Source organism: Antedon mediterranea, chromosome 10 (assembly GCF_964355755.1).
Source record: "Antedon mediterranea chromosome 10, ecAntMedi1.1, whole genome shotgun sequence".
NCBI classification, from domain to species: domain Eukaryota; kingdom Metazoa; phylum Echinodermata; class Crinoidea; order Comatulida; family Antedonidae; genus Antedon; species Antedon mediterranea.
In genome coordinates this window covers 1,604,781-1,629,762 of record NC_092679.1, presented here as the reverse complement: position 1 = coordinate 1,629,762, position 24,982 = coordinate 1,604,781, and the positions used below count along the sequence as shown (strand labels likewise).

General features: G+C 32.7%; 3 protein-coding genes across 3 annotated transcripts; 2 read left to right on the top strand and 1 right to left on the bottom strand.

Moving 5' to 3' along the window:
- Positions 1 to 7: 7 nt before the first annotated feature.
- On the top strand, positions 8 to 7,296 carry LOC140061086 (polyribonucleotide nucleotidyltransferase 1, mitochondrial-like). Its single transcript, XM_072107520.1, has 24 exons — positions 8 to 190; positions 468 to 528; positions 816 to 890; positions 990 to 1,095; positions 1,338 to 1,387; positions 1,725 to 1,788; positions 2,064 to 2,225; positions 2,332 to 2,518; positions 2,750 to 2,801; positions 2,999 to 3,056; positions 3,165 to 3,261; positions 3,670 to 3,772; positions 4,029 to 4,099; positions 4,209 to 4,245; positions 4,360 to 4,426; positions 4,530 to 4,619; positions 4,738 to 4,791; positions 5,085 to 5,191; positions 5,373 to 5,444; positions 5,595 to 5,739; positions 6,002 to 6,192; positions 6,293 to 6,348; positions 6,579 to 6,657; positions 6,787 to 7,296. The coding sequence occupies exons 1-24, from the start codon at positions 33 to 35 to the stop codon at positions 6,961 to 6,963; spliced, it is 2,319 nt and encodes a 772-aa protein (XP_071963621.1). The 5' UTR covers positions 8 to 32; the 3' UTR covers positions 6,964 to 7,296.
- A 70-nt stretch (positions 7,297 to 7,366) lies between these two features.
- On the bottom strand, positions 7,367 to 13,349 carry LOC140061088 (zinc finger protein ubi-d4-like). Its single transcript, XM_072107527.1, is given in 10 exon segments — positions 7,367 to 7,913; positions 7,915 to 7,954; positions 8,040 to 8,121; positions 8,380 to 8,492; positions 8,619 to 8,747; positions 9,964 to 10,095; positions 11,323 to 11,410; positions 11,898 to 12,109; positions 12,536 to 12,816; positions 13,298 to 13,349. Coding segments are annotated over 10 exon segments (1,194 nt in total). The 5' UTR covers positions 13,339 to 13,349; the 3' UTR covers positions 7,367 to 7,837.
- Positions 13,350 to 13,617: 268 nt separating this feature from the next.
- Positions 13,618 to 24,957, top strand: LOC140060067 (uncharacterized). The gene is made up of 21 exons (XM_072106125.1): positions 13,618 to 13,863; positions 14,309 to 14,513; positions 14,717 to 14,916; positions 15,207 to 15,370; positions 15,726 to 15,916; positions 16,418 to 16,503; positions 16,824 to 16,914; positions 17,080 to 17,212; positions 17,526 to 17,649; positions 17,960 to 18,358; positions 18,457 to 18,512; positions 18,732 to 19,172; positions 19,503 to 19,668; positions 19,837 to 19,915; positions 20,250 to 20,602; positions 20,946 to 21,430; positions 21,702 to 21,916; positions 22,826 to 23,070; positions 23,234 to 23,429; positions 23,901 to 24,007; positions 24,281 to 24,957. Exons 1-21 carry the CDS (start codon positions 13,709 to 13,711, stop codon positions 24,420 to 24,422), a joined length of 4,233 nt encoding a protein of 1,410 aa, XP_071962226.1. The 5' UTR covers positions 13,618 to 13,708; the 3' UTR covers positions 24,423 to 24,957.
- Positions 24,958 to 24,982: the final 25 nt, after the last annotated feature.

Sequence of the window (24,982 nt, the reverse complement as noted above, 5' to 3'; positions counted from 1 at the left end):
TGATAACGAAATGTTCGTTGTATTTACAACACATGAATTATGGTTTTCGGTTATTTAGTCACCGATCGTGTAATATCGGGAGATGTATAAAGAATGCGGGTTTGATTCAACAAAGTAAACGTTATTATTATGTAACATCATGGGATGTTTCAGGGGATTCTTCCGAAACGGAGGCCAAAGTTGGCGATAGGTACGTACGTGACGTGTGTAGATAGAGTAGTAAGTACTTGACATGTGTGGGATGCTGGAAGGTAGGTTCTAGTAACAAATAGTCAATGTCAGAAGCATGCAGTACCAAACACGTGGATTTAAGTTTAAATAATACCAATATATTAAACATGAAATATTAGCAAGCAAATTTACCACTTATTATCAAATTATAAATTTTTTGTTTTAATATGTGTGCCAACTGTGACAATATTATTATTAACCAGAGTCACAGTGCTGAAAATAAGTTTACTTTTCAGGACAATTAAGATTTCTTCTGGAAGACTAGCAAGATTTGCAAATGGAGGAGCTGTTGTTCAGGTAATTTTTTTAACAGGAAAGCGCTAACATACGATGATAATAGTCTGTCAACAAATTTCATCGACATCTCATGTTAGAAAATTAAATTATTAAGTATCCTCTTATAATTAAATTTTAAGTTTAAAAAAATTAAAAAAACATTTTTTAATAGTATAATATAATTTTAGGTCTTTGACCCACGATTATTGTTCTGTAATCTTCCAGAAAAACTAAATGAAAAAAAACCCATATTTCCATGTTTTTATACCTTAACACAATTGCTAAAAATGACCTTTACTTTTTCACAGATTGGTGAGACATCAGTTTTAGTGACAGCAGTAAGTAAAACAAAACCAATGCAGTCTGGATTCATGCCTTTAACAGTGAGTATTATTCACTCAGTGGCAGCATGTTTGTATGTCAGATTAAGTGCAGATTATTCTCGATTATCTATGGATTAAAATGTAATCCTCATTTTGCAGGTTGACTACAGGGAGAAGGCAGCAGCAGCTGGGAGAATTCCTACAAACCATCTTCGAAGGGAAATGGGACAAACAGACAATGAAATACTGACGAGTAGGCTTATTGGTAAGTCTTTCATTTAAGGCCTGATGATCATCCTGTTCTCGCTACCAAAGATCACTTAACATAATATTCTATTGTTTACATTGTAATTTCTACCTTCTTAATATGAAGGAATGTTAAAGGAAAAGATAGTGGTTAATGTGATGTGCTCATGCTATGTGATACATTCTACAATCTAGAATTTCTAACTATCTTACACAAAACTTGTGTAGTCAGTTATTCAGTGAAATTTATCTGCTTTACAGATCGTTGCATCAGACCTCTTTTTCCAAAAGGATATTCCTACGATACACAGGTAGGCATCTTCTTTAAATGTATTCTTCATTATATATGAGATTTAGAGCACTCATACTTAATAATTAAGAACAAAATGAAGGTTATTTCTTAAGACTGAAAAACAAATACTAAAGCTCTGTCTACACTTTCAAACTAGTTTGACAAAAAAGTGTGATGTGCCCAAATATGGTAGTGATATGCCCAAATGTGGTAGTGATATGACATCATGGGGCATCATTACATTTGTTTGTCGCATAAAGTTTGATAGTGTAGACAAAAGACAACTGATCACACATCTTTTTTGGCTACACATTTACATATTAACATCAAGTACTTTTTAAATGTTCTTATTTCAGATAATCTGTAATATATTAGCTGTTGATGGCTATAATGATCCAGATGTTATTAGTATCAATGCTGGTATGTTATTGCTTTTAATTTATTTATATGCAGACCTTCATAGAGTTGCTCTTGCTTGAGAATGTGCATTTAAAAAAAAAAAAAATTAAAAATAGAAAAAACTGAAGTTTTATCTACACTATCAAACATTGTGTGACAAAAAACATGTGATGTGCCCATTATATTGACACGATGATATCAAATCACTACCATATTTGGGCATATCACACTTTTTTTGTCAAACTATAGTTTGGTACTGTAGACAGAGCTAAATTTATTGTTTTGTGTCTTTGCAGCTTCTGCGGCCATCTCTTTATCTGACATCCCCTGGAATGGACCTATAGCAGCAGTCAGGGTTGGAAGAGTTGATGAGGAGTTTATCTTGAATCCAACAAGAGAAGAATTAAAAAATAGCGATTTAAATATGGTGGTAGCAGGCTCTAAAAAGAGCAATGTAGGTACTGTAAGCTTAAGTTTACAATTAGTAGTCATTAGTTAGATAAATCACCTATCCCATGCAAATACATTTCAATATCTAAAAATAATTTCCATTTCCTGTTTTAGTTATGATAGAGGCAAGTGCAGAAAACATGTTACAGAGTGACTTTTTGAAAGGAGTACGTCTAGGGGTCAGAGGTTGCCAGCCAATTATTCAAGCCATTGAGAACCTTGCAAAGAATCATGGGAAAGAAAAGAGAACGATGCAGACAGAGATGCTGCCATCAGAGGCACTGCAAACAAAAATAAAAGAGTATGTTACAAAGAGTTTATTTGATTAACTAGAGAGTGAATTCAAATGTATTCATACTGTAGCTAAAATTCAAAGAGTTCCTGCCCAATTTACTATTGCCTCTCTCTAGTTGATTATAATCTGGTTACAAATCCGATAGAATACTGTATGTAATGTAAGTACTATTAAATAAAATAATAATAGAATGTTTGGATTAATCAAGTATATAAGGTCAATTTTTATTTTTTTTAGGTTGGCAAATGATAGGATTTATGGAGTTTTTTCAGATGACTCTCATGATAAGGTTTTAAAATTCTTTCAATTTAATTTTTAACAAATTGTTATAATGTTAAACTAATTTCCATCTTAGTAAAATTACATACTGTACATCTTGTTCCAGTAAAATAAACTAAAATATTGTTTTCTGCAATTAGAAATAATGTTTTTATTTTACTTACTAGATATCATCTTTGGTACTTACTCTTATGTGTGTTTTTTTAGTTTTCACGGGACAATGCATTGAGTTTAGTACGAGATGAAGTTGTTAAAGAAGTTGCAGGTATGTTCTGCCATTTTCAATACTATTTTAGAATATTTTTCCTCTATTATAATAATAACCCTTTTCAATTGTTGATACTTTACTAACATTTCTTTCATTTTTAAACAGAGGTATTTCCAGATGAAGAAAACTATATAATAACTGAAACTTTCTATGCATTAGCCAAGCAAATCTTTCGCAATCTTATATTAGATGAAGATAAAAGGTGAGATTATGTTAATAGATTTGATTGATGGTTCTGAACTTTCTTTCAACCTTATAGATGAACACCTTAAATTTACAAGGTACCGTTTTATTTGGTTGTGTATGAAGAGGTAAAGTTTTGCTGACTTGATTTTCAGTCATACTACTACAGTCCTGACCTGAAAGTTGTTTTGTAATATAGTTGTATTTTTATAGATTTTTAACTCATTTTTAAAATTTTTAATACAAACTGTTTTAGCTGTGTGCTATAATTTTGTTCTTTTTATATAACATCAAATAAAAAAAAGCCACTTCCCCCACCCCCATTTTTTAAATATAAAAACCATCCCCATTTCAACAAAACTGGATCCCCAGCATGTAGTGTATGTGATATAGATCTTAACCATTACATTATATATATTGAATTCAGGTGTGATGGTAGAAATTTAGATGAATTGCGCAATATATGTTGTCAGGTTGATATGTACAAACCTTTACATGGTTCAGCGATCTTTCAACGCGGTCAAACACAGGTAACAGTCTGTCTACTAGTGTGATGTGCCCAAATATGGTAGTGATATGCCCAAATATGGTAGTGATACAGGACATCGTCATGTCCATAAATGGGCACATCACATTTTTTTGTTGCATAAAGTTTGATAGTGTAGACAGAGCTTAACAGTCTGTCATGTCATTCTGTTGTTTGTGTACTAATAATTGGCAAATGCCATAACAGTACATGGTTCTTTATAATCTTTCTTTCTTTCTGACATATTCTTGTGTTTTCAGGTTTTGTGTACAGTTACATTTGATTCAATAGAATCGGCATTGCGGACAAACTCGCTGTCAGACACATTAGAGTAAGTCAGTTTTGTTTGTTATAAAACATTTAAAAACAATTGAATGACAATGAATGAATGTGCTATGTTACATACAGTATTAATTTAATTAATATTTAATTTATTTTAGTGGAGTAAAGGAAAAGAATTTTATGTTGCATTATGAGGTAAGCAAGGAATATGTAAATACTGTAAATATAATAATATGTAAATACTGTAAATATTTAGATTCATTATAGTCCAATTTGAGTGTTAAACATGTTTGTCGTTTCAATTTGCAGTTTCCACCTTATGCAACCAATGAAATAGGACGGGTCAAATCTGGGTCAAGAAGGGAGCTAGGTCATGGTAAGTTTTGTTTGATCAGTTTTTAAAACTCTTTAATAGGCTGTTGTGTAAGAGACATAAGATGTTGCATACATTATTTATTTTTGTAAAAATTATTTTTTAGGTAATTTAGCAGAGAAAGCTTTAAAGTCTGTGGTGCCAGAAGATTTCCCGTTTACGATTCGTCTAACGTCAGAAGTTTTGGAATCCAATGGTAAGACAGTGAATGGGTTTTATTTATATTTTAGTTTTATATTTTGATTTAGCTTATTTTTCTGTCCTACAAAGAAAATCTGAAACCTATTATTTTATTGATTGTTTCCTTGTTCTAGGTTCCTCATCAATGGCGTCAGTTTGTGGAGGTACTTTGGCTATGATGGATGCAGGTAAGAATATCAGTTTCTAAAGCTCTGAATACACTATCAAACTAGTTTGTGCCCACATCACATTTTTTTGTCACATAAAGTTTGATAATATAGACAGTGCTTTAGATATTGTTTGAGAACTTACATTAGAAGAATAAGAAAATGTATTGATTAAGCACAGCCTTTGACATTAGAACTTACCGGTTTCAGGCATTCCTATGTGGCCTCTAAAACAACCACTAACTTTATTTCTTGTGTACTGTATGCACACTTTGTTCCCAGGCGTGTCAATTATTATCAATTATTAATTATAGGTGTGCCAATATCAAACGCAGTCGCTGGTGTTGCCATTGGCTTAATGACCAACGTTAACGAGGAATCTAACGAGATTGAAGAATACAAAATTTTAACTGATATTCTGGTAAGACATTTATTTATTACAATACAGTAGTAGGCCTTCATTTCATGTTGTAACAATCACTTCTTTTTCGTAAGAGACTGTCAAGCAGGTTAGTTTATGCTAATTTTTTTTTTCGCAAATAATACATTTATTAATTACTCGTATACTTTCTTTTATAATTAATTTTTTGTTTGTTTTAAAGGGTATTGAAGACTTCATGGGTGATATGGATTTTAAATTAGCTGGAACCAAAAAAGGAATTACAGCATTACAGGCGAGTATGACTTTTTTTTATATTTGTTGGTTCTGCACAGCGCCCTCTAAAGATCATCAACATGATCTGAACCTCCGTCAAGTTGGACTTGAACTCTACTCTTTGTAAATGTTTATTTTAATCTTTTTTTTTTATTCTTGTGTGTTGTAGGCAGATTTTAAACTCCCAATTCCAATGAAGTTAATTGCTGAGGCTGTTCAACAAGGAACCCATGCTAAGTCTGAGATCATCAAAATTATGAGTGACGTCATTAGCAAACCTAGAAGTGATAGGAAAGCTAATAGTCCAGTTACAGGTCAGTGAGTAATAGTCCATTTACTGGTCAGTGAGTTTATTAAGCACTGTCTACACTATCAAACTAGTTTGACAAAAAAAGTGTGATGTACCCAAATATGGTAGTGATATGTCCAAATATGGTGGTGATATGACATCATCATGTCCATATAGGCACATCACATTTAGTGATCATCACAATAGTATAGACAGAGCTTAAGAAACAGTACAATTCAAATTCTATAGAAACATATGTTTATTTTATCAACTCAACTATTGCACAGAAACATTAGAGGTACCAATAGCAAGAAGATCCCACTTTGTAGGACCAGGGGGTTACAACCTTAAGAAGTTACGGGCAGAAACTGGTATTACTATTACACAGCTTGATGAGACCAACTTCCAAGTGTTTGCACCCTCCCCTGTTGCAATGGATGAGGCCAAACTGAAAATTGAAAAACTGTTAGTAGATGATGTAAGTGAGAATTAAGTTGTATTTTAAATTGTGATTTGTTGTACTGTAGTTTTTTTTTCAAATTCATATCTGTGTATTACTTCTTTTGTTTTGGTTACAGAGAGAACCAAACTTGGAATTTGGTGGCGTTTACACAGCTACAATCAATGAAATTAGGTATGAAGTTTTTTATTATCATATTACAGTATCTGTAAAAAGAATACTGTATAGAAAACAGTATCTTTTTATGTTGTTGAAAGTCATATTCCCATTACATTGTTGATACAGAAATTACTTTGGACAAACTTATAATGAAGATTGCATAATCTTATAGTATAACACATCGTAGTAGATTCACACATTACTAAACACAATTTGATTATGTTTGTCTTACATGCTTGACATAGGGAGAGTGGTGTAATGATAAAGCTGTATCCTACCATGACGCCTTCACTGCTACATGTCTCACAGTTGGACCAGAGAAAGGTGAGAATTTGTAATCAAATAGCTGATATTATAATATTGTTTAAATGGTTGCATGGCTAAAGTTACTTTTTTTTTATTGCAGCAACAATTTATTTCTTAAATTTATGTTTGTGTTTAATTTTATTTAAGGTTAGCCATCCAAGTGCATTAGGACTTGAGGTTGGACAAGAAATACACGTGAAATACTTTGGTCGTGACCCAGTCAGCGGTAGAATGCGTCTGTCACGCAAAGTCCTCATGGCTCCAGCATCATCCGTTATAAAGAGTCTTGGAAAGAACCGACCACCATCATCTAATGCATCTTGAGAGAGAGGAGAGTGGTTAAAGAGGGAAATAAATCAAGACATGGATAGTTGCATCGAGCGGACCATGTGTACATAGTGCTGTGGTACAAAGCAATACAAGGGCAGTGATAGAGGAAGGATTGTGTCATCCCACTCCACTTGTGGAAGAGACAACTACACATAGATGGTGTAGGTTTACATCAATTTGAACTATGCATCAGTCACCAATTCTCATGTTATTGCAATAATAAATACAGCTTGTATTATTGTGAAAAGCTATCTGTGTCTTTAAAATTTCATACAACAGCAAGCAACTCGCCAATTACTGGATGTAAAAACTATTAGCATTGCTTTAAAATATATATTTTATTTCTAAATTTTATGAAAAATAAATACACATGAAATGCAGTTGCGGACTTTAGATTTATTTGGATTTTTTTTTTGTACACAAAATCTAGACATACTACCACTGTATGTTTAACATTATATCTATTCAACAGTTTGTTTAGTAGTGGATATGTAACAGGTTACATGAAGTGTTATAGTGCAACTAACATCATTTACTGGGTCAACATGATTAAGAGTTGTTTAAAAAATGTTTTATATAAAAAAGGTTTCTGTTATGTAACAGTATATGCAACAAATGTGTTTAGAATAAAATTAGACAAGATAAGAAATAAAATCGTCGGTAATACCCAAAGGTAATAATAGTGGATCAGCACCTATAGACATGACCACATCCATGATCATACAGAGTAATAAATAAGTTGACTGCAAAAATTAGCACCTTTTGGGTTCAATAAAATCACATGAATTTAGTATTCATATTATGCACTGAATCTGGTCACAGATGAGTGATCACAATATCAACTGCTGGTCACAGATGAGTGAGCACACTATCTACTGCTGGTCACAGATGAGTGAGCACATTCTTTACTGCTGCTCTCCGAGTTCTGACTCTGGTACCAATCCATCTTTTACTTGTTGAAGACATAGTGCACAACTCCAGTTTCCTAAAAACAAAACAAAAAGGTTTAGGTAAACAAAATATTAAAATTACTCCTAAAATAGTTAGTTTAAGAATTGTAGTAACGGTACCTTCAGGGGGCGCTGACATCGGTGGTGTGAGGCAGTACATGTGATAACCACGATCGCAGTCATCGCAAAACAGTAACTGATCCTATACAGATGGAAACAAAATATTAATATGGTTTAATAATACTAACAATGTACTAAGTTTACATTGAATTTGTCTATCTTAAGCTCTTTCAACACTATCAAACTTTGTGGGACAAAAAAATGTGATGTTCCCATATATGGACGCGATGATGCCATATCACTATCATATTTTGGCACATCACACTTTTTTGTCAAACAAATAGTGCAGACAGATCTTTATATTGACTAAATTTGATTGAAAATGTTAGATTTAACATACATCATTATCTGAGGTTCCGCACAATGTGCATGATTTGCATTCAATACACTGCCACCTGTAGTTCTTTACATTAGCTGTCATTCTGTCCGTGAACTGCAAACAAGATGGGTGACCTGAACAAGAAAAAGAACACTAAATTATAACTAGCTATTAATTATAACCTAGCTTCATGAGTAAGTAAGCAACAGCATTTATGTAATTCTTAAAAGCGAGATAGGGTAAAATAGAGCTTGACTGACCTGAGCGTCCGCAGTCTGAACAGGACACTAATACCTCTGCTTCTCCCGTCTTCACATTTTTCTTAGCATCACCAAGACAGAAGTCACAATAGCTGCTAACTTCAGGGACGCCATTTACCTTCTTGGGCGCTATCAAACAAATAATAACAGAAATTAATATTATAACTAATTTATGAATTGGGCTATTTCTGTTGTAGTTGTAAAAATATGTATGTTATCTTAAGCCTCTTCTTGAATAGTTAAGCAACCGATCTTTATAACATTTATCAAGCTTCTAGATTAAAATATTTAGTATACCATCCAGGGTTTAAATAGTTTCAATTCATTTTATTTTCACATATCACAAGGAGGATGCACATTTTAAAGCTCTGTTTACATTATCAAACTGTATGTGATGGACATGATGTCATATCACTACCATATTTAGGCATATCACTATGATATTTTTGGGCACATCACACTTTTTTGTCAAACTAGTTTGATAGTGTAGACAAAGCACAGATCTTTAAGCTAATATATGCACCTTTAAATACTGGTATATTAGTATACAGTATGTCATTTTACCGCTTGTGGTTACTACAACAATGTAATATAAATAAATAATAAATGATGAACATAAATGAAGGTGTTTTTTGTGGTTCATCTGATAAATTAATAACTAATTATCTTAACTCTGATTTAAAACAATATGATGGAATAAAGTAACTTTAATAATGATGATTAATAACAACATTTAAATTTCATGCACAGAAACCACTATGTAATGTTATATAGGAAGCCTAATGAAATACAGTATAGGCATTACACTATGTAAGCATGATTACCAGTGCGGCCATTCCAAGGCAAAAAAATGCAATTTCAAAATGTTACTTTTCAAGTAAATCTAAATAAAAGTTGTTTTAAACCCTGTCTAAAAATCAATGGGTTTCTGCTTAAAATCTTTTTTATAAGTGAAATCATTATTTTGTACTACTTTTTAACTTTTACCACAAAATGAAAACAAGAGTATATTCAACCTGATTTCATGCTTTGCTCATTGTAACACAAACAGCAACTGAACTTTTAATTCAATTTAAATAGTGGATATCAAAAAAAAAATTACAGGGATAAATAAAATGTATTGTTAGGAAATAAACATTAAATGTTAGTTTTGCACAAAAAGCTCCAGTTACAATAACAAACCATGCAAAATTCTGTTAAAATAACGTAAATATTAGCTTTTCTCAAACAAGAGCGCCAAGCATGCTACTGAAAAGAAAAATCTGCGGTGAAAAGAAATTTGTTAGAGCAAAACTAATGGTTCTGCATGCCTGCATTATTAACTGTGCTTGCCAAACGAACTCACTGCGGTTCGACGATGGCATTGGCATGGGAGAACTGTGCACAACCTCCGGCTCTTCTTCCTCATCCTCGTCTTGGTGCGTGTGCGTTACGTGGTAGTTCAAACCGGCTCGATTGCGGTACCGTTTGCCACACACTACAAGAAACCACACAGACTACATAGAAAACACTACAAACACACACTAAAGATTTAAGTGTGAAACAATGATAATATCATCATCTTTGTTATATTATCTTTAAAGATGTATTGTCCCTTTGACTAATTCCCCAAAAAAATTTTTTTTCAAATTTTGAAAAAAAGTGGGTCATTTTGAAGTATCATAATAGTTATTAACTTTCACCAAAAATTAGTCGAAAAGAAAAATAATTTAACCGAAATACAGACTTCCAGTCAAAGTTTTCAATCAAAACATATCTCATAATGCAACGCACTTATTTGGCTACTCTGTATGCATAATCATAAAACTTCCTCGCGATCTGTGTGAAAACACCTTCTCCACCATGACAAGTTGTAAACAATCCTAATTAGCATCATGCATAATGCATACTCATGGTTTGAAATCTTTGTTTACTTTCGCTTGCGACGATTTCCCAGATGAAATGTAATCTAATTAATTTACATGTTAATTACGTAAAATTGTTGTTTTTGGCTCGAATTTTCGACTTAAAGTGAATAACTTTAATATTACTTTGATATGGCCAATTTAAATTTAGAATATTTTTTTTTTCATTTTTTGTGTTTCAAGGGACAATACATCTTTAAGTTATTTCTAAAGCTCTGTCTAAACTATCAAACTCTATGTGACACTACCATATTTGAGCATATCACTACCATATTTGGGCACAACATATTTTTTAGTCAAATAGTTTGATAGTGTAGACACAGCCTTAATAGTATAAATAATTAATAACAACAGATTAATAACAAAGATCACTACACAACATTTTAATACATTAATTAAAAATAAAAGACATTGTTTCATTTATTTGAACTCCCTCAAAATCCCTTGATATTTTAAATACTGCATTACATCGATACTGTGGATTTTATTTGATAAGACAAATTTATATTTGTTACAAAAAACTCGTTAATTTGTAAGAATTATTTTCTAGGTAGAGAGTTATTTTTAGTTATTATACTACTGACAAAATTTCAAATATTTTATATTTTCTGTTATTGTGCTAAAACAACATTTAAATTTAAACATTTATAATTACACTCTGTATAAAAAAAGAAAAACATGTGACACACAAAAGAGAATGAAAAATGCACTACAAAATGTATAAAAAGAGTAAGGTGAAATATGTGTGCTCAATTCATGTTTATTATACTGTACAATCGTGTATATCAATATTAATTTACCTTTACAAGCGAATGGTTTTTCTTTTTCTTCAGGTGGTATCATTTGTTGATGGTCAGGGTCCTGAGTCTTACGCTTTCTACCAGGAGTCTGCAGACAGAATTAGTAATAATAATAATAATAATAATTTTCATTAACCAAATTCATTTAAAAAGTTAATATTAATTGATCAATTTTATCATTAATGAGGTAATTTATACATTTTTAATAATTTTATGAGATTCAGATATCCAATTTCTTTGTCATGTAAAAGCAGTGTAGTACAACCTATGAAATTTGTTTTTATTTATTAAACATTTAGCAAATAGCCCAAGAGAGACAAATTTTAAATTGTTTTTTTAAATTACATCAATAAAATTAACAAACGTGGTATAGTATAAAATTAGGTTTTGAAGTGTAATATGATTGATGATATAATTATTGATAATTCTAGTGAAAAACACAGAAGAAGGACATTTTTGTTTAAAATTATATCAATAAAATTAACAAACATGGTATATATTAGGTTGATACAAGTGTAATATGATTGATGAAAAGTTAATGATAAGTTCCAGAAAAACAATTTTTCTTGTATTACCTTAGGCTTTGCTTTTGCCTTCCTCTTTGATGGAAGGACAAAGTCCTCATCACTTTCTGTTTCAACGTTATCAATCTCCCCAGCATCTGGGAAGTCGTCTTGAGGTCCAAGATCACTGTAAAAAGCAGCATCTGGTCTCGTCTCGATTGGAATGCTACTCTCATCCATACTGACGCCTTCAGACAATCCTTTGATTAGAAGTTGATTGGAAACTAATAATAAGTATATACAGTGAGCATAAGTATATATCATGTGTGGCATCATGGCTTGGTATTAAAACATGGTTTTGCAATGTGCAAGTGTTTGGTGATTTAATTCAAGGGAGTTACATGATACTGCACTAACAAAAATTGAATTATAAATTGTAACAATATTTATATAGTTACAATTTTTTTACACTGCAATATATTATATCAATAATAATAAAAATAAATTTACTATAAATCAATTTTTAGGAATTTTGGCAAATTTTTTTATCGTATATATTTATCTTTTTTTATAACTTTTAAATATTGTCTGTATTTTTTTATTGTTTTATAAATTTCCCATGTATTGTAAACTACAGTGTATTAACAAAGATTTTTTGAATTTTATATGAATTAGGTCAATAAAATAAAGATGAATGAATGATATAATACCTTCAGAACTCTGTCCGTCCACAGTTGGCTTTGGTACGAGTACGTGTTGAGGTGGAGTGGGCCGTCGTTTCTTTCTCCATCTCTTAGACGGATATGTGTACATCTGCCCAGGGTTAAGACCCGGACTGCGAAACCTCTTCTCGAACCATATGTAGCAATTGCTCTGTGCTAACCCAGTTTGTGAGTCTAGGTACGGCAGTCGAAGGCGTCTCTCTATCATCATACGTGTATTGTACTGAGCTGCATTGTCCATTGCTTCCTTGTAAAAGTGCTCATATTCACTGAAAAGATTTAAAATACAAGTTGCTGTATTAATATTATTTATACAACAAGTCAGAGAGCCTGGCCCTAGGCTTACATATTTACAATTTTATTATTAATATTAATATTATTGATACACACTTTTTTTTCTTTATAATTTATTAAATTAAAATAAAATAAATATTTTTGAGTGAATACTACTTTACTTCTACCCAGCTAGTACTATTTAGAAGTCTAACATACACAACATTAATTAAACTAATGAGGACGAACCGACCCGTACTTCATCCTAAACTGCTATCGGCTTCTTCTTTTGCCATCGCCGCCGTCGGTAATTTCTTTTGTTCCTTCCAGGATAGATAGGTAGCCAAAATTATGTGGTTAACGGATACTATAACACTGTAATAATTGCCTGTTAACATAAAATGTTCTAGTCTATATATTACAGAAAATAACTATATAATTAATAAACCTAATTTCTCAGAAATAACCAATATTAACCTCGTTTTGTTTGTTTTTTGCTCCGTCCCAGTTTCAGCCATATTGTATAGTTGACCTTCGACATTGAATAAAAAATAAATTTAAATATGAGGCCGGAAAGAGAATGTGTAAATTATATAGCATTGTAAATCAACATTCTCATACTTTGTACAAAAAATTATATTTTGATTTAAAAATAAATGTTTAATTTAATTTTAAATATAATTAAAATTATAAATACACAATTTAATTTCAACCGAAATACTCTTTATCAGTAAACGCATGCGTACTCTATTTCTACTCTCGATCGCGGAAGATTTAAAAAATAAACGGCGACACGACACGATAGATTTGTCTTGAAACTTTCTCGTCTCAATATATGTCAACAAATAATACTCTTTTTTAGTAGTTGTAGATAATGATAAATAAGTGATGGATTCAGGCGTAAATGCAGTAAGTGTAGATCAATGGGAACTTTGCAAAGAGAACGTTCAGCCGTTGAAAAAGGGAAGAAACTTTACAAGTCTAACATCGGCTCTGCATGTTGATCACGACGAACATCAACGATCTCTACTTGCACAGCGGCAGTAAGTATTGGTTTCAAGCTAGGCCTAGCTAGCTAGGCCTAGATAGGAATATTTAGGCCTCCAAAAATGTTACAATAATTCAGTATGGGATAGCATATATCTAGGCTATTTCTAGCCTTATCCTAAAATTGTATAGGGGACTAGGCTAGGCATATAGGCCTATTTAAATTTTTATTTTATTTATGTTAAAAATAAAAAATTTAAAAAATAAATAAAAAACTTTTTTATTTAGGCCCCTGCTAGGCCTAGGCCCTATCTATAATTAATTAATACTGAATAGGCCTAGCTAGGCCTATTAACTTTAGGTTAACTAGGCCTATGCCATTCCATGGTCTATTTTAATAAAAAATGTTTTATTAAATCATTTGGATTTAAATAAATAAAAAAATGATTGTATTGTAATTTTTATTGTGTAGATTAATGATTATTTTTGTTTTCTACACAGACAGTTTGAAGAGGAACTTCGTAGTTACAAAGGAGATGATGCTCTCAGCGTTTGGACTAGATACATTAACTGGACCGAACAAAGCTATCCAACAGGTGGAAAGGAGAGTAACTTGGAGCAGATCCTTCACACATGCGTCAGCTTATTCAAAGATGATAAGAAGTATCACAATGATCCTAGATACGTACACGCATGGATTAAAATGGTTAGAATATTGCTACACAGCAATAAAAAAATAAATAAATAAATATAAAAAAAAAGAATGTTACACAGTAACTATGATAATATTAATATTTAATGAATAACTATATTATCTTGCAGCAGTGGTGTTTCTCTTCTAAAGCTCTGTCTACACTATCAAACTAGTTTTCTAACATTTCTTAATTTCAGTTGTTTTATTTTTTACAGGCTAACAACTACTTGGATGAGCCATCTACAGCCTTTCAGTTCATGCATGATAAAGGCATTGGTACAAACCTAACTATCTTCTACGAGGCCTGGTCGTGGAACTTGGAACAAGCGGGTAACACAAAGAAAGCAGATGCTGTTTTAAGTCGAGGTCTTGAATGTTTTGCAGCGCCTATTGAACAGCTTGTAAAATATCATAAGTAAGTGTTGTCAAGAATGCACCTAGTCTACACTAGCGAACTTTTGTTTTCAAAGTTTGTCAAGCTGGTTGACAAACTCTGGTAAACTGCAACAAAAAAAAACTTTACAGTAGTCTACACTGTACTAGCAAACTTTAGTTTGCAAAACACATTTAGTAATGTTTGCTGATACTTGCCTTAAGGAAATATATTCATAATAAAATACATTTAGATAAATATTTATTGACATGGTTAAGAACCTAATTTAATTTAAATCTGTTTTTTTTTTCATCTGATTTTTTTTTTTTCAGAGATTTTCAAACAAGGATTATACGAGGAACCATGGAAGGTGCAATAGAGTCTATGGAAACTAATGACTCAGCAGCGACTGATGAAAGGACTGTGTTAGGAGGACTTAGAGGGCGAGGAAAGCACCATAAAGTGGGAACGCAGAGAATAGGCCATGTAAAGAAAGGTATGCTTTTGGTTGCAAGTGTTTTTAAATCATTCAATTGTTGAAAAATGGCTGTGGTCATGTTACAAAGTGAGTTAAAGTTGCCAAAACACTATAGACTATCTCATAACTTAACCACATAAAACTCCTAGAAAGTAGGAAGCCTTTTGCCATTTTTCCCCTGACTGTGTTGCTTAAATTGGGGGAAATATTCAGATAAGTTAGACAACAACTCAGAATTTTCATTCTAAATTTCTCCTTACCATTACTTGCTTTTTGAGGTGTTTCTTTATGGCAAAATAAATTGAATTGAATACATAAATAGTAATACAAATGAGTATTTATAGATAAGCTGTATAAATTTGTTCTTGTTAAGATCCCAAGGGCCTCACAGGACTTCGTAGCAGAGAACCACTTGCTGGCAACCAACGTATAGCTGTGTTCTATGATGAGAATGCTGCTGCTCCAGTTGTACCAGATCCCACTGGCCAATGGGCATCAGTTCCTTCACGTGCTGTAGACTCTAAAGAAAATGTACAGAAACCGTCACAGTGGACATCACATAAGGTATGCTAATTAGTTAGCTTGTATGTCATTTATTTTTATTAATCCAAAGACAAATTACTGAAAAATGACAATGCTGGATGGGTATCAGTGGCTGGATCTCAATGGAGATACCAATAAAATAAGCATTGAAAAAATGACAATGATGTGGGTATCCGTAACCAAATTAAAAATCATAGACATTAAATCAAAATGATATATACAATAGGGAAAAATTTTATACATAGATAAAGCATATATGAATAATATTCATAATTTATTTTTATTAATCCAAAGACAAATTACTGAAAAATGACAATGCTGGATGGGTATCAGTGGCTGGATCTCAATGGAGATACCAATAAAATAGGCATTGAAAAAATGACAATGCTGTGGGTATCAGTAACCAAATTAAAAATCATAGACATTAAATCAAAATGATATATACAATAGGAAAAAATGTTATACATAGATAAAGCATATACTGTATTGAATAATATACATAATTCTTGTTATAATATTCAGGTTCCACCGCATGGACTAGCCATGCCACCTCCAGTATCAAGGCCATCCGTTGTCGTACACGTTGACGATGATACCGATCAAATCACGTAAGATAATTCATGATTTTATTAACTAAAGCTCTGTCTACACTATCAAACTAGTTTGACAAAAAAGTGTGATGTGCCCAAATATGCTAGTGATATCACATCATCATGTCCGTATATGGGCACACATCACATTTTTTTGTCACATAAAGTTTGATAGTGTAGACAGAGCTGCATGCTTGCCTCCTAAGATATGTATCTACTGTATGTACTTGCTACAAATTCTATTATAATTAATAATATGTTAGCAAACAGAATTTCTATGTTTTTTCTTAAAACAAAGGACAATAAACAATACTTGACTTGATGTTGTTTTCTTACAGAGCGGCACGCATGCCTCCTACAATGAACCATCCTGTACTGAGTGCTCGCAAGCCTGAGAAGAAACGGACAACTGTGCAATATCTTAATGCTGTAAGTGTACCTATCAAACATATAGGAAGCATAGAGTGTAGACAGATACTGAGATATCCATAGTTAAATGTGTACTGTGTCAATGTGATTGCTACCAAATGTACCTTGGAATAACTTTTACAGCTATAGTATTGCCTGGTCATTTATAAATCATTTATTTTTCAGTTCCCTACAACCGATGATAAAACTAAAGTTATGTATCCTAAACATCTTATCTACGGAGGAGTGTCAGAGATGTCACTTGAAGAACTAAGAGCAATACGCTACAAGGAGAAGAAGAGGGAGCAGTTATTAATTGGTAAGCATACTAAACCCACTGCATAGATTAGTAACAGCAGAGTACCAAAATTTGATTTTTTTTTTTTATATTTTTTTTTTCTGATTCAGAGGTATTCAGTTTTGATATTACTGCCCATGATGGTCCTTAGAAAACCACAGCTACACTGGTTGAACCATACTTAGCCACCATTATGATTCATTGTACTGTATTAAGCGGATCTGTCTACACTATCAAACTGTATGAGTAATGTGCCCATATATGGACACGATGATGTCATTTCACTGCCATATTTGGGCACATCACACTTTTTAAAAATGTATTGCTATTACAGAAGAGCAAGAAAGAATTCAAAGAGAAAAAGACGAGTTGATAAAAACTAAAGAAGCATTACGCCTACAACAAGAAGAACTTGAGAAAGAAAGACTTATGTTTCAGCACAAAATGCAACAAGAAAGGTGTGTGTGTGTAAAGTTTATATAGACTAAAGTTCTGTCTACACTATCAAACTTTATGTGGTGACATGTTCGGCGCCCCATACCTATGCGCCATCTTTGATCATTCGTATCACGACAGTTGTTTATGTTATGCTGTTCACATTTAGTTGATTAAAACATTACACAGGTACATGAAGACTATTCTCTTTATTGCTAATCACATTAAGTTTGATAGTGTAGACAGAGCTTAAGAAATGTCTATTATAAATACAGTAGATAGTTGTTTATTTCATAATATTTGCTGAATTATTTTATTCTGTGTGTGTCATAGACTTTTGTATGAAGAGAAACTTCAAGAACAGCAGAGGAAACAGGAAGAATTACGGCAACAAGAGTTGTTGCAACACCAATCTTTCCAAGAACAAGAGCAGCAGTTGCAGGAGGCACAAGCTCAACAACTCCTACAACAGCAATTGCAACAGAAACAAGAGTTACTTAAGCAACAGCAGCAAGAACAGCAGCGACAGAAGTTACTAGAGCAGCAGCAGCAACAAGATAGGGTGCTCGAGCAACAGAGGTTACTGGAGCAGCAGCAGCAACAAGATAGGGTGCTCGAGCAACAGAGACAACAAAAGTTATGTGAGCAACAACATAAAATTGAAACTAGGCAGTCAAACTCTAAACCTAATTCTACCAATAGCAGTTTGCGACGTGACTCTGATTCAACACGGTGAGTTTGTTGTTGATTTTAGTGTTTATATGTGAAGATTTACCGTTAATTTAGAATTTATAACAATATTAAACAATCAATTTTTTCTTTTTATTTAGAGAGTTTACAATTACAAAACAATTAATATTTGAAGATACAACAAATCTACAAGCAGGTAAAATTCGCGTTTTAAATGAAAAAAAAAAATAATTGCATATGTGAGCTGAAACATGTACTCAATACTATATAAATACAACCAAATGCACTACAACTATCTAATGTTCCTTGAAGTATTTCATTAGAAGGAAACATGAAATATGATATTAAGATATGTGTACAAGTATTATTACTATGTGCTGTAATATTAATCGAAAAAATTTATTGATCGTTTCAGAATTTAAAAATATATCTGTAAACCATGCAAGTTTTACAACAACACCTTCTACAAATTGCTCAGGCATGTTCTCAACGATACCTCAACCTACCCACAAAACACCATCACTTACACCACGGTCGTTTTGTACTAAAAACACACCTCAATCTACTGGTATTACTAACAAAACGCCTGGTTCGGAATCCTCTATGAAGAGGTCGTTCATACAGCCAACGCCAAAAAGCCAGTCACGATCTTACCATGATTTACAGCATGTCACACCAGGGAACGCTAGAGGAGGGATAGCAGCGCCTTCACCTACAGTGAACACAAAAGAAGCACTTGGTTGCGTTATGGCAATGCTTAGCAAACCTCTGGATGAGGAGCTGTTTGGTTGCGTTGGACAGAACAAAACATTTGAAAAAGAGGAGGAGATGTTCGAAGTTGAGTTTGCAAATACAGGTATGAGTTAATCTTTAGTTATGTAATCTGAGTTCATCTTTAATTAGCCTGTGTTAATTTCATATTTCAACTCAGCATCCACACTAATTAAGCTATTGGGTATCCTTAGTTACTTGTTCAAAATATGGCCATCCAATCCTAAAGCTTTGTTTATACTATAAAACTTTATGTGACAAAAAAATGTGATGTGCCCATATGGACATGATGATATCATATCACTACCATATTTGGGCACATCACACAAAACTAGTTTTATAGTGTAGACATAGCTTTAAAATAACATCATAGATATATTTTACAAAAATACTTATTAATAACATTTTATTTTAGATGGTGGTTTTAGTATGATGGAAACAAAACAAGATGTTTGTAGCCAAGAGTCTCTAGGCTGCCGAAAACCATTCACTATTTATGATGAGACTACTGTTGAGGATGACAAGGAGAATGAACTGAAGACTAACAAACAGTTTACCGTCTTTACAGACAGTGAAAATAAGTGAGTGTTTATCATTTTATTTTGTATTTAATTTAGTATGGTCTTAACATGTGATCAAATATAAAAAAACAGAACAGAATACAAAATGAATACAACCATTGAAAATATTAATCATCTTTGCTTGTGCAATTAGAAGAATCTCACTTGAATCTTATTTTCTTGTTTCAGGGCACCTATTTGTGTTTATGAAGACCAAGATGAAGATTTGTTTAATAAAAAGCAACTGCAACCCCACAGTCCTGAGGAAGTATGTGCTGTTTTACTAATGTGTCTGTAACTAACACTAACTACAGTATATTAAGGGTAACCTAGGTATAAAAAAAAACGTGATTACTATGTTTTTTTATCTATATGATGTACAGTAGGTTCTTGATTTAGGACCAATCAAGGTGCTTTAAACAGCCCTGGCTTCGTTTCATCCATCATTCAGATAAATGTAAAACTAATTGACATTGTCGTTCCCATTTTTAACAACCATGGTTGTCGGTTTATTACAGTTTTACTGTAAAGATGATTTTATTAATAAATATATCATTATGAATGAATGAATATAAATATTAGGTCATTACTTTCTCTTTTAGGTGAAAATGGTAGAAGGTATGGAAGCAATGACACTACATCTCCAGAATAGATCCACTTCTCAGGACTGTACATTTGCACCCCATGGCAACACGAACCCAGACTTCTCAGCCATGTCTCGGATGGTATCCACACCTTTTAACCGCAGTGAGATGCCTTTGTTCCCAGTCAGTCATATCAAACCTAGTCTGGTGAATACAGTGAATGAGATACCTCAACAGGACAATGATGTTGAGATGGAGGCTGTAGTTGTTGATAAAATAGTGGAACCTGCGGCATGTGTGATGTCAGTAGGTGGAGAGAGCTTTGATACTACCGAAGCTACTGTCAACAATAATTCTGCACGTCACCTAAGGTAGCTAAGTTTTTGATAAATAATTTTTCTATATTGTGAGTGAAAATGAAGATGAATAATTGATTGTAGTCTTTGTAGTAATTTTTACATAAATAGTTTAAGTATTAAGCACTGTCTACACTATCAAACTAGTTTGACAAAAAAAGTTGTGATGTGCTTAAATATGGTAGTGATCATCATGTCCATATATGGGCACATCAAATTTTTTTTCATATCAAGTTTGATAGTGTAGACAGAGCTTTAAAGATGATAATCTCTATGCAGATATTATGATGATAATAACTTCTTATATAGCTTTAAAATAGGTTGTAATAAAATATTTTAAAACTTTTTATTTTTTCAGTCCAATCATTGAGGAGAACAGTTCTGATTGTTCCAACTCATCCCAAAACAAGACTAGAGGTTCTTCTACTGCTCACACCTCACATCATCAACAGGCCATATCGAAAACCGAAACAAGCACCATCGATATGAACGTGACACGTAGACGGGGAAGCAAATCAAGCTCGTCGTCGAGTACATCATCCGTGCATCCGGATATCTCGCACCAGATAGAGGAAGATGTAAATATCTCTTGCAAGATACAGGAAACATCAGATACCTCTCACTTTGTAGAGAGAGCTCAAGAGGTGAAACCAGACACTTCAGTCTTTGATGCAAGTGCCATGGATGATGACTACTGTGAAGAAGATGAACTGGATCCTTTCAGTAATGATGTTATTGATGCACTTATTGCAAATCTAGATGAACCTCTAACCAGCTATTCAGGATATAGCCATTGTGAAGACTCCATGCCTGATGTACGTGCTGGCATAACATTATATTTAGGTTGGTATCATACTTTGAATGGAACATTTGTAATCATACTTGAGATGTGTCACAGGGGTCCTGGTTTATCTGTTCTTAGCTCTGTCTACACTATCAAACTGGTTTGCCTTGGTTGACTACCAAATATGGCTTATATGACATAATCTTGTTCATATATTTGCATATCACATTTTTGTCACATAAATTTGATAGTGTAGACAGGGCCGGTTAGTGATATTTTAAATTAGAAACCCATTTGTATGCTCTACTGAGTTTCTTCTGTTCTTATTAGGAAAGTACCTGTACAGCGTTGAGTCAAAGATTGGGGAAGGTGCTTTTGCAAAGGTTTATAGAGCAGCAATGCTCGATGCAGATGATGATACTGACCTGGATGGTGAAGGGTCAAAGGTTATTCTCAAGGTGCAAAAACCTGCCTGTCCCTGGGAATTTTACATCTGTCGACAGATTGCTGAAAGAATTCAGGGATTGGATGTCAAAGTTGATGTTGTATGTATTTTTTAACAAATCATATATTTTAAGATATAATATACCAAGTATAAATACTACCTCTGTCTACACTATAAAACTTAAAGGCCAGGTACGGGCAAAAAATTTGTATTGATCATACATTCCAATAATTATCGATCTATAGTTTCCCCTATGTTTCATAATTTTTGGGGATTTATTTGTGTTACACAAGCTTCTTGAAAATAAGCACTTATCAGTGGGGTGATAGTTCAAATTACACAGTAAAATCTCTATTCTTTTGTACACAAATGTTGTAAATAGAGAGGCATTTTTAAAAAACTATGAAAAATAAACAGTGTGGTAAAAAGTCTGACTAAACTTAGGTAATATAACTTGAATTTTACGTTTCTGGTATTTTTATTCAACTTCATAGTTTTATTTTCATGCTATAGCAAAAATTATCCACCGTATATCCACCATCTTTTTTCACCTTCTAGGGAGTCACCAGTCATGTTATTACATTAGGTTAAACTACCTAACTACTGAAAAAAAGTCTTCCTGGTTTTTATAGTAGAATTTTGCCAAATTTTGTATTTGACCATTTTAACGGGAATTAATGTTTTTTCGTCTAGATTTCTATTACAAATATTTGATTATGTACAATTAACCAGATATTATGTTTAAAATTCATGCATGTACCTGAGTTTTAAACAGATATTTTTATTTAATTTTTATATCCCTTCTATCTATAGGATATACGCTATAATACTCAGAAATGTATTACTCCTAAAGCTCTGTCTACACTTTTAAAAAGTGTGATGTGCCCAAATATGACATCATTATGGGCATACCACATTTTGTTTGATAGTGTGGACAGAGCTTTATTTGGGGGTTTTATAGGAAAGATTCTGCTGTATTTTAACATAACATTATATTATTGTTGTACAGCGGCCGTCCATTATGAACATCGACTCTGCGTTTGTTTACAACAACGGAAGCATCCTGCTCAATGAAGCATATTATAACGGCACTCTTTTAAACCTGGTGAACATGCGTAATAAGAACATTATTGAAGTAAATGAACGGCTGGTTCTGTACATCACGATTGAGATCCTACATATCATTGATCAGTTACATCGTTGCGGTATCATTCATGGAGATATCAAACCTGATAATTTTCTTATCAGAAATTCGTAAGTTTAATTATTTCTAATAACGGAGATTTTGATATCATTTAAAAAAATAAAATGTGTACCAATAAGGGAAAAGTACACAACAATAATATCAACTGGATATGTTAGACTATTGTAATAGCCAATATGTTTGTTACCGTATTTTATATCTTTCACTTTACAGAAGTCCAACAACATTACAAACTAACTCTGAAACTCCTAGTATACTCGGTGAAAGGACGTCCGGCATTAAACTGATTGATATGGGCTGTAGCATTGATATGAAGTTGTTCCCACCTGGTACTGTGTTCAGGTCTAGAAACGGTACATCGTGCTTCGAATGCACTGAAATGACGACAGGCAGGCCCTGGACTTACCAGGTTGGAATCCCACATAATTATGCCTAATATTTGAAGCTCTGTCTACACTATCAAACTTTATGTGACAAAAATGTGATGTGTCCATGTATGAATGGAGTTGTGGCTTGGTGGTTATGATGCTTGACTACCACTCCAAGGGTCCTGGGTTCAAGGCCCGTCACATGTCAGGATTTTTTCTAAGGACAAAATTACAACTCCACTCCCAAAGACTTGTAATAAGACTTTGTTTATGTAGAGCATCTTGTGTACCTCTGAGAATCACTAATGAGCAGCAATTGCTGGATGTATCACCCTTATTAAATATGGGTTTTTAAAAAAAATGACCACGATGATATCATATCACTACTATATTTGGGCACATCACACCTTTTTTGTCAAACTAGTTTGATAGTGTAGACAGCTTTAGTTTAATGTGTGTTTATTATTGCTTTGTGTGTAGTTTGATTTAAATTGTTTGTTTTTTTCCTTTAGACTGATTTATATGGCATAGCAGGCACAGTACACGCACTCATATTTGGAAATTATATGAAAGTGTTTGAAGAATCTGGTGAATGGAAAATTACAGGCAAAGTCAAAAGGTAATGAAAATGTTGTGACAGCAACCTCACTAAACAGTTTTAAAAATAGTCTGGACAAATTCTGGCAGAATCAACCAGTAATATACGATCACAAGTTAAGGATTCAAAATACCAGGATTGGTATAATTTTGTACTACTAGAACATGTTGTTTACCTAATTTTACTTGGTCTAACTCCAAAGATTTATTTATACTTTAAAATACATTTATATAAAGTTATGCAAAACGGTTTAAAATGTATAAATTATTAATAAATTTGTAATGTTGTTCACAGGCGTTATCGTGCTGATTGGAAAAAGTTTTTCAAAACATTGTTGAATGTGCCAAACTGCAACGAAATTCCATCACTTAGTGAACTATGTTTGGAGCTGGAAGACGTCTTCAGGGAAAATTACAGAAATGTTTATTCAAGTTGAGCTGATTTAATGTCATAAGACATCAATGTGTATTTTGTCAACATTTTTGTTTACTCTATAGTATGATTGGTCTCAAAATTGTTTTATTTATTTTTTGTGTGTAATTGGTTAATTTCACTGTGATTGGTTAATTTGAAAATGGGGAAAGTTAATGCATGGAGGAATATATATGTTGTATTTATATATCCCCCATTAATTATTTTAAAACAAATTCATTGTAAATTTACATATTATATAAACAATGATAATACAGTGAGTGAAAAATGTAGTGTGACCAGGTCTGCAACACCAACTTACATAATTTTATCACATTATATCTTATGAATCATGTACATTATCATCAATATAGAAATGTCTGTCTACACTATCAAACTACTCTGACAAAAAGGTGTGATGTGCCCAAATATGGTTGTAATATGACATCATCAGGTCCATATATGGGCACATCACATTTTGTTGTCACATAAAGTTTGATAGTGTAGACAGAGCTTAGCACATGACTACTAACATTATTAAACCTTTTTTGTAGTATTTTGCAGCAAAAAGCTTTAAATATTTTA

Coding starts and splice junctions, on each gene's coding strand:
- LOC140061086 (XM_072107520.1), top strand. CDS start 33: ATGAATTATGGTTTTCGGTTATTTAGTCACCGATCGTGTAATATCGGG. Junction 529..815: donor ATGGAGGAGCTGTTGTTCAG/GTAATTTTTTTA, acceptor ACTTTTTCACAG/ATTGGTGAGACATCAGTTTT. Junction 4,100..4,208: donor TCGCTGTCAGACACATTAGA/GTAAGTCAGTTT, acceptor AATTTATTTTAG/TGGAGTAAAGGAAAAGAATT.
- LOC140060067 (XM_072106125.1), top strand. CDS start 13,709: ATGGATTCAGGCGTAAATGCAGTAAGTGTAGATCAATGGGAACTTTGC. Junction 21,431..21,701: donor TGGCATAACATTATATTTAG/GTTGGTATCATA, acceptor TGTTCTTATTAG/GAAAGTACCTGTACAGCGTT. Junction 23,430..23,900: donor GCAGGCCCTGGACTTACCAG/GTTGGAATCCCA, acceptor TTTTTCCTTTAG/ACTGATTTATATGGCATAGC.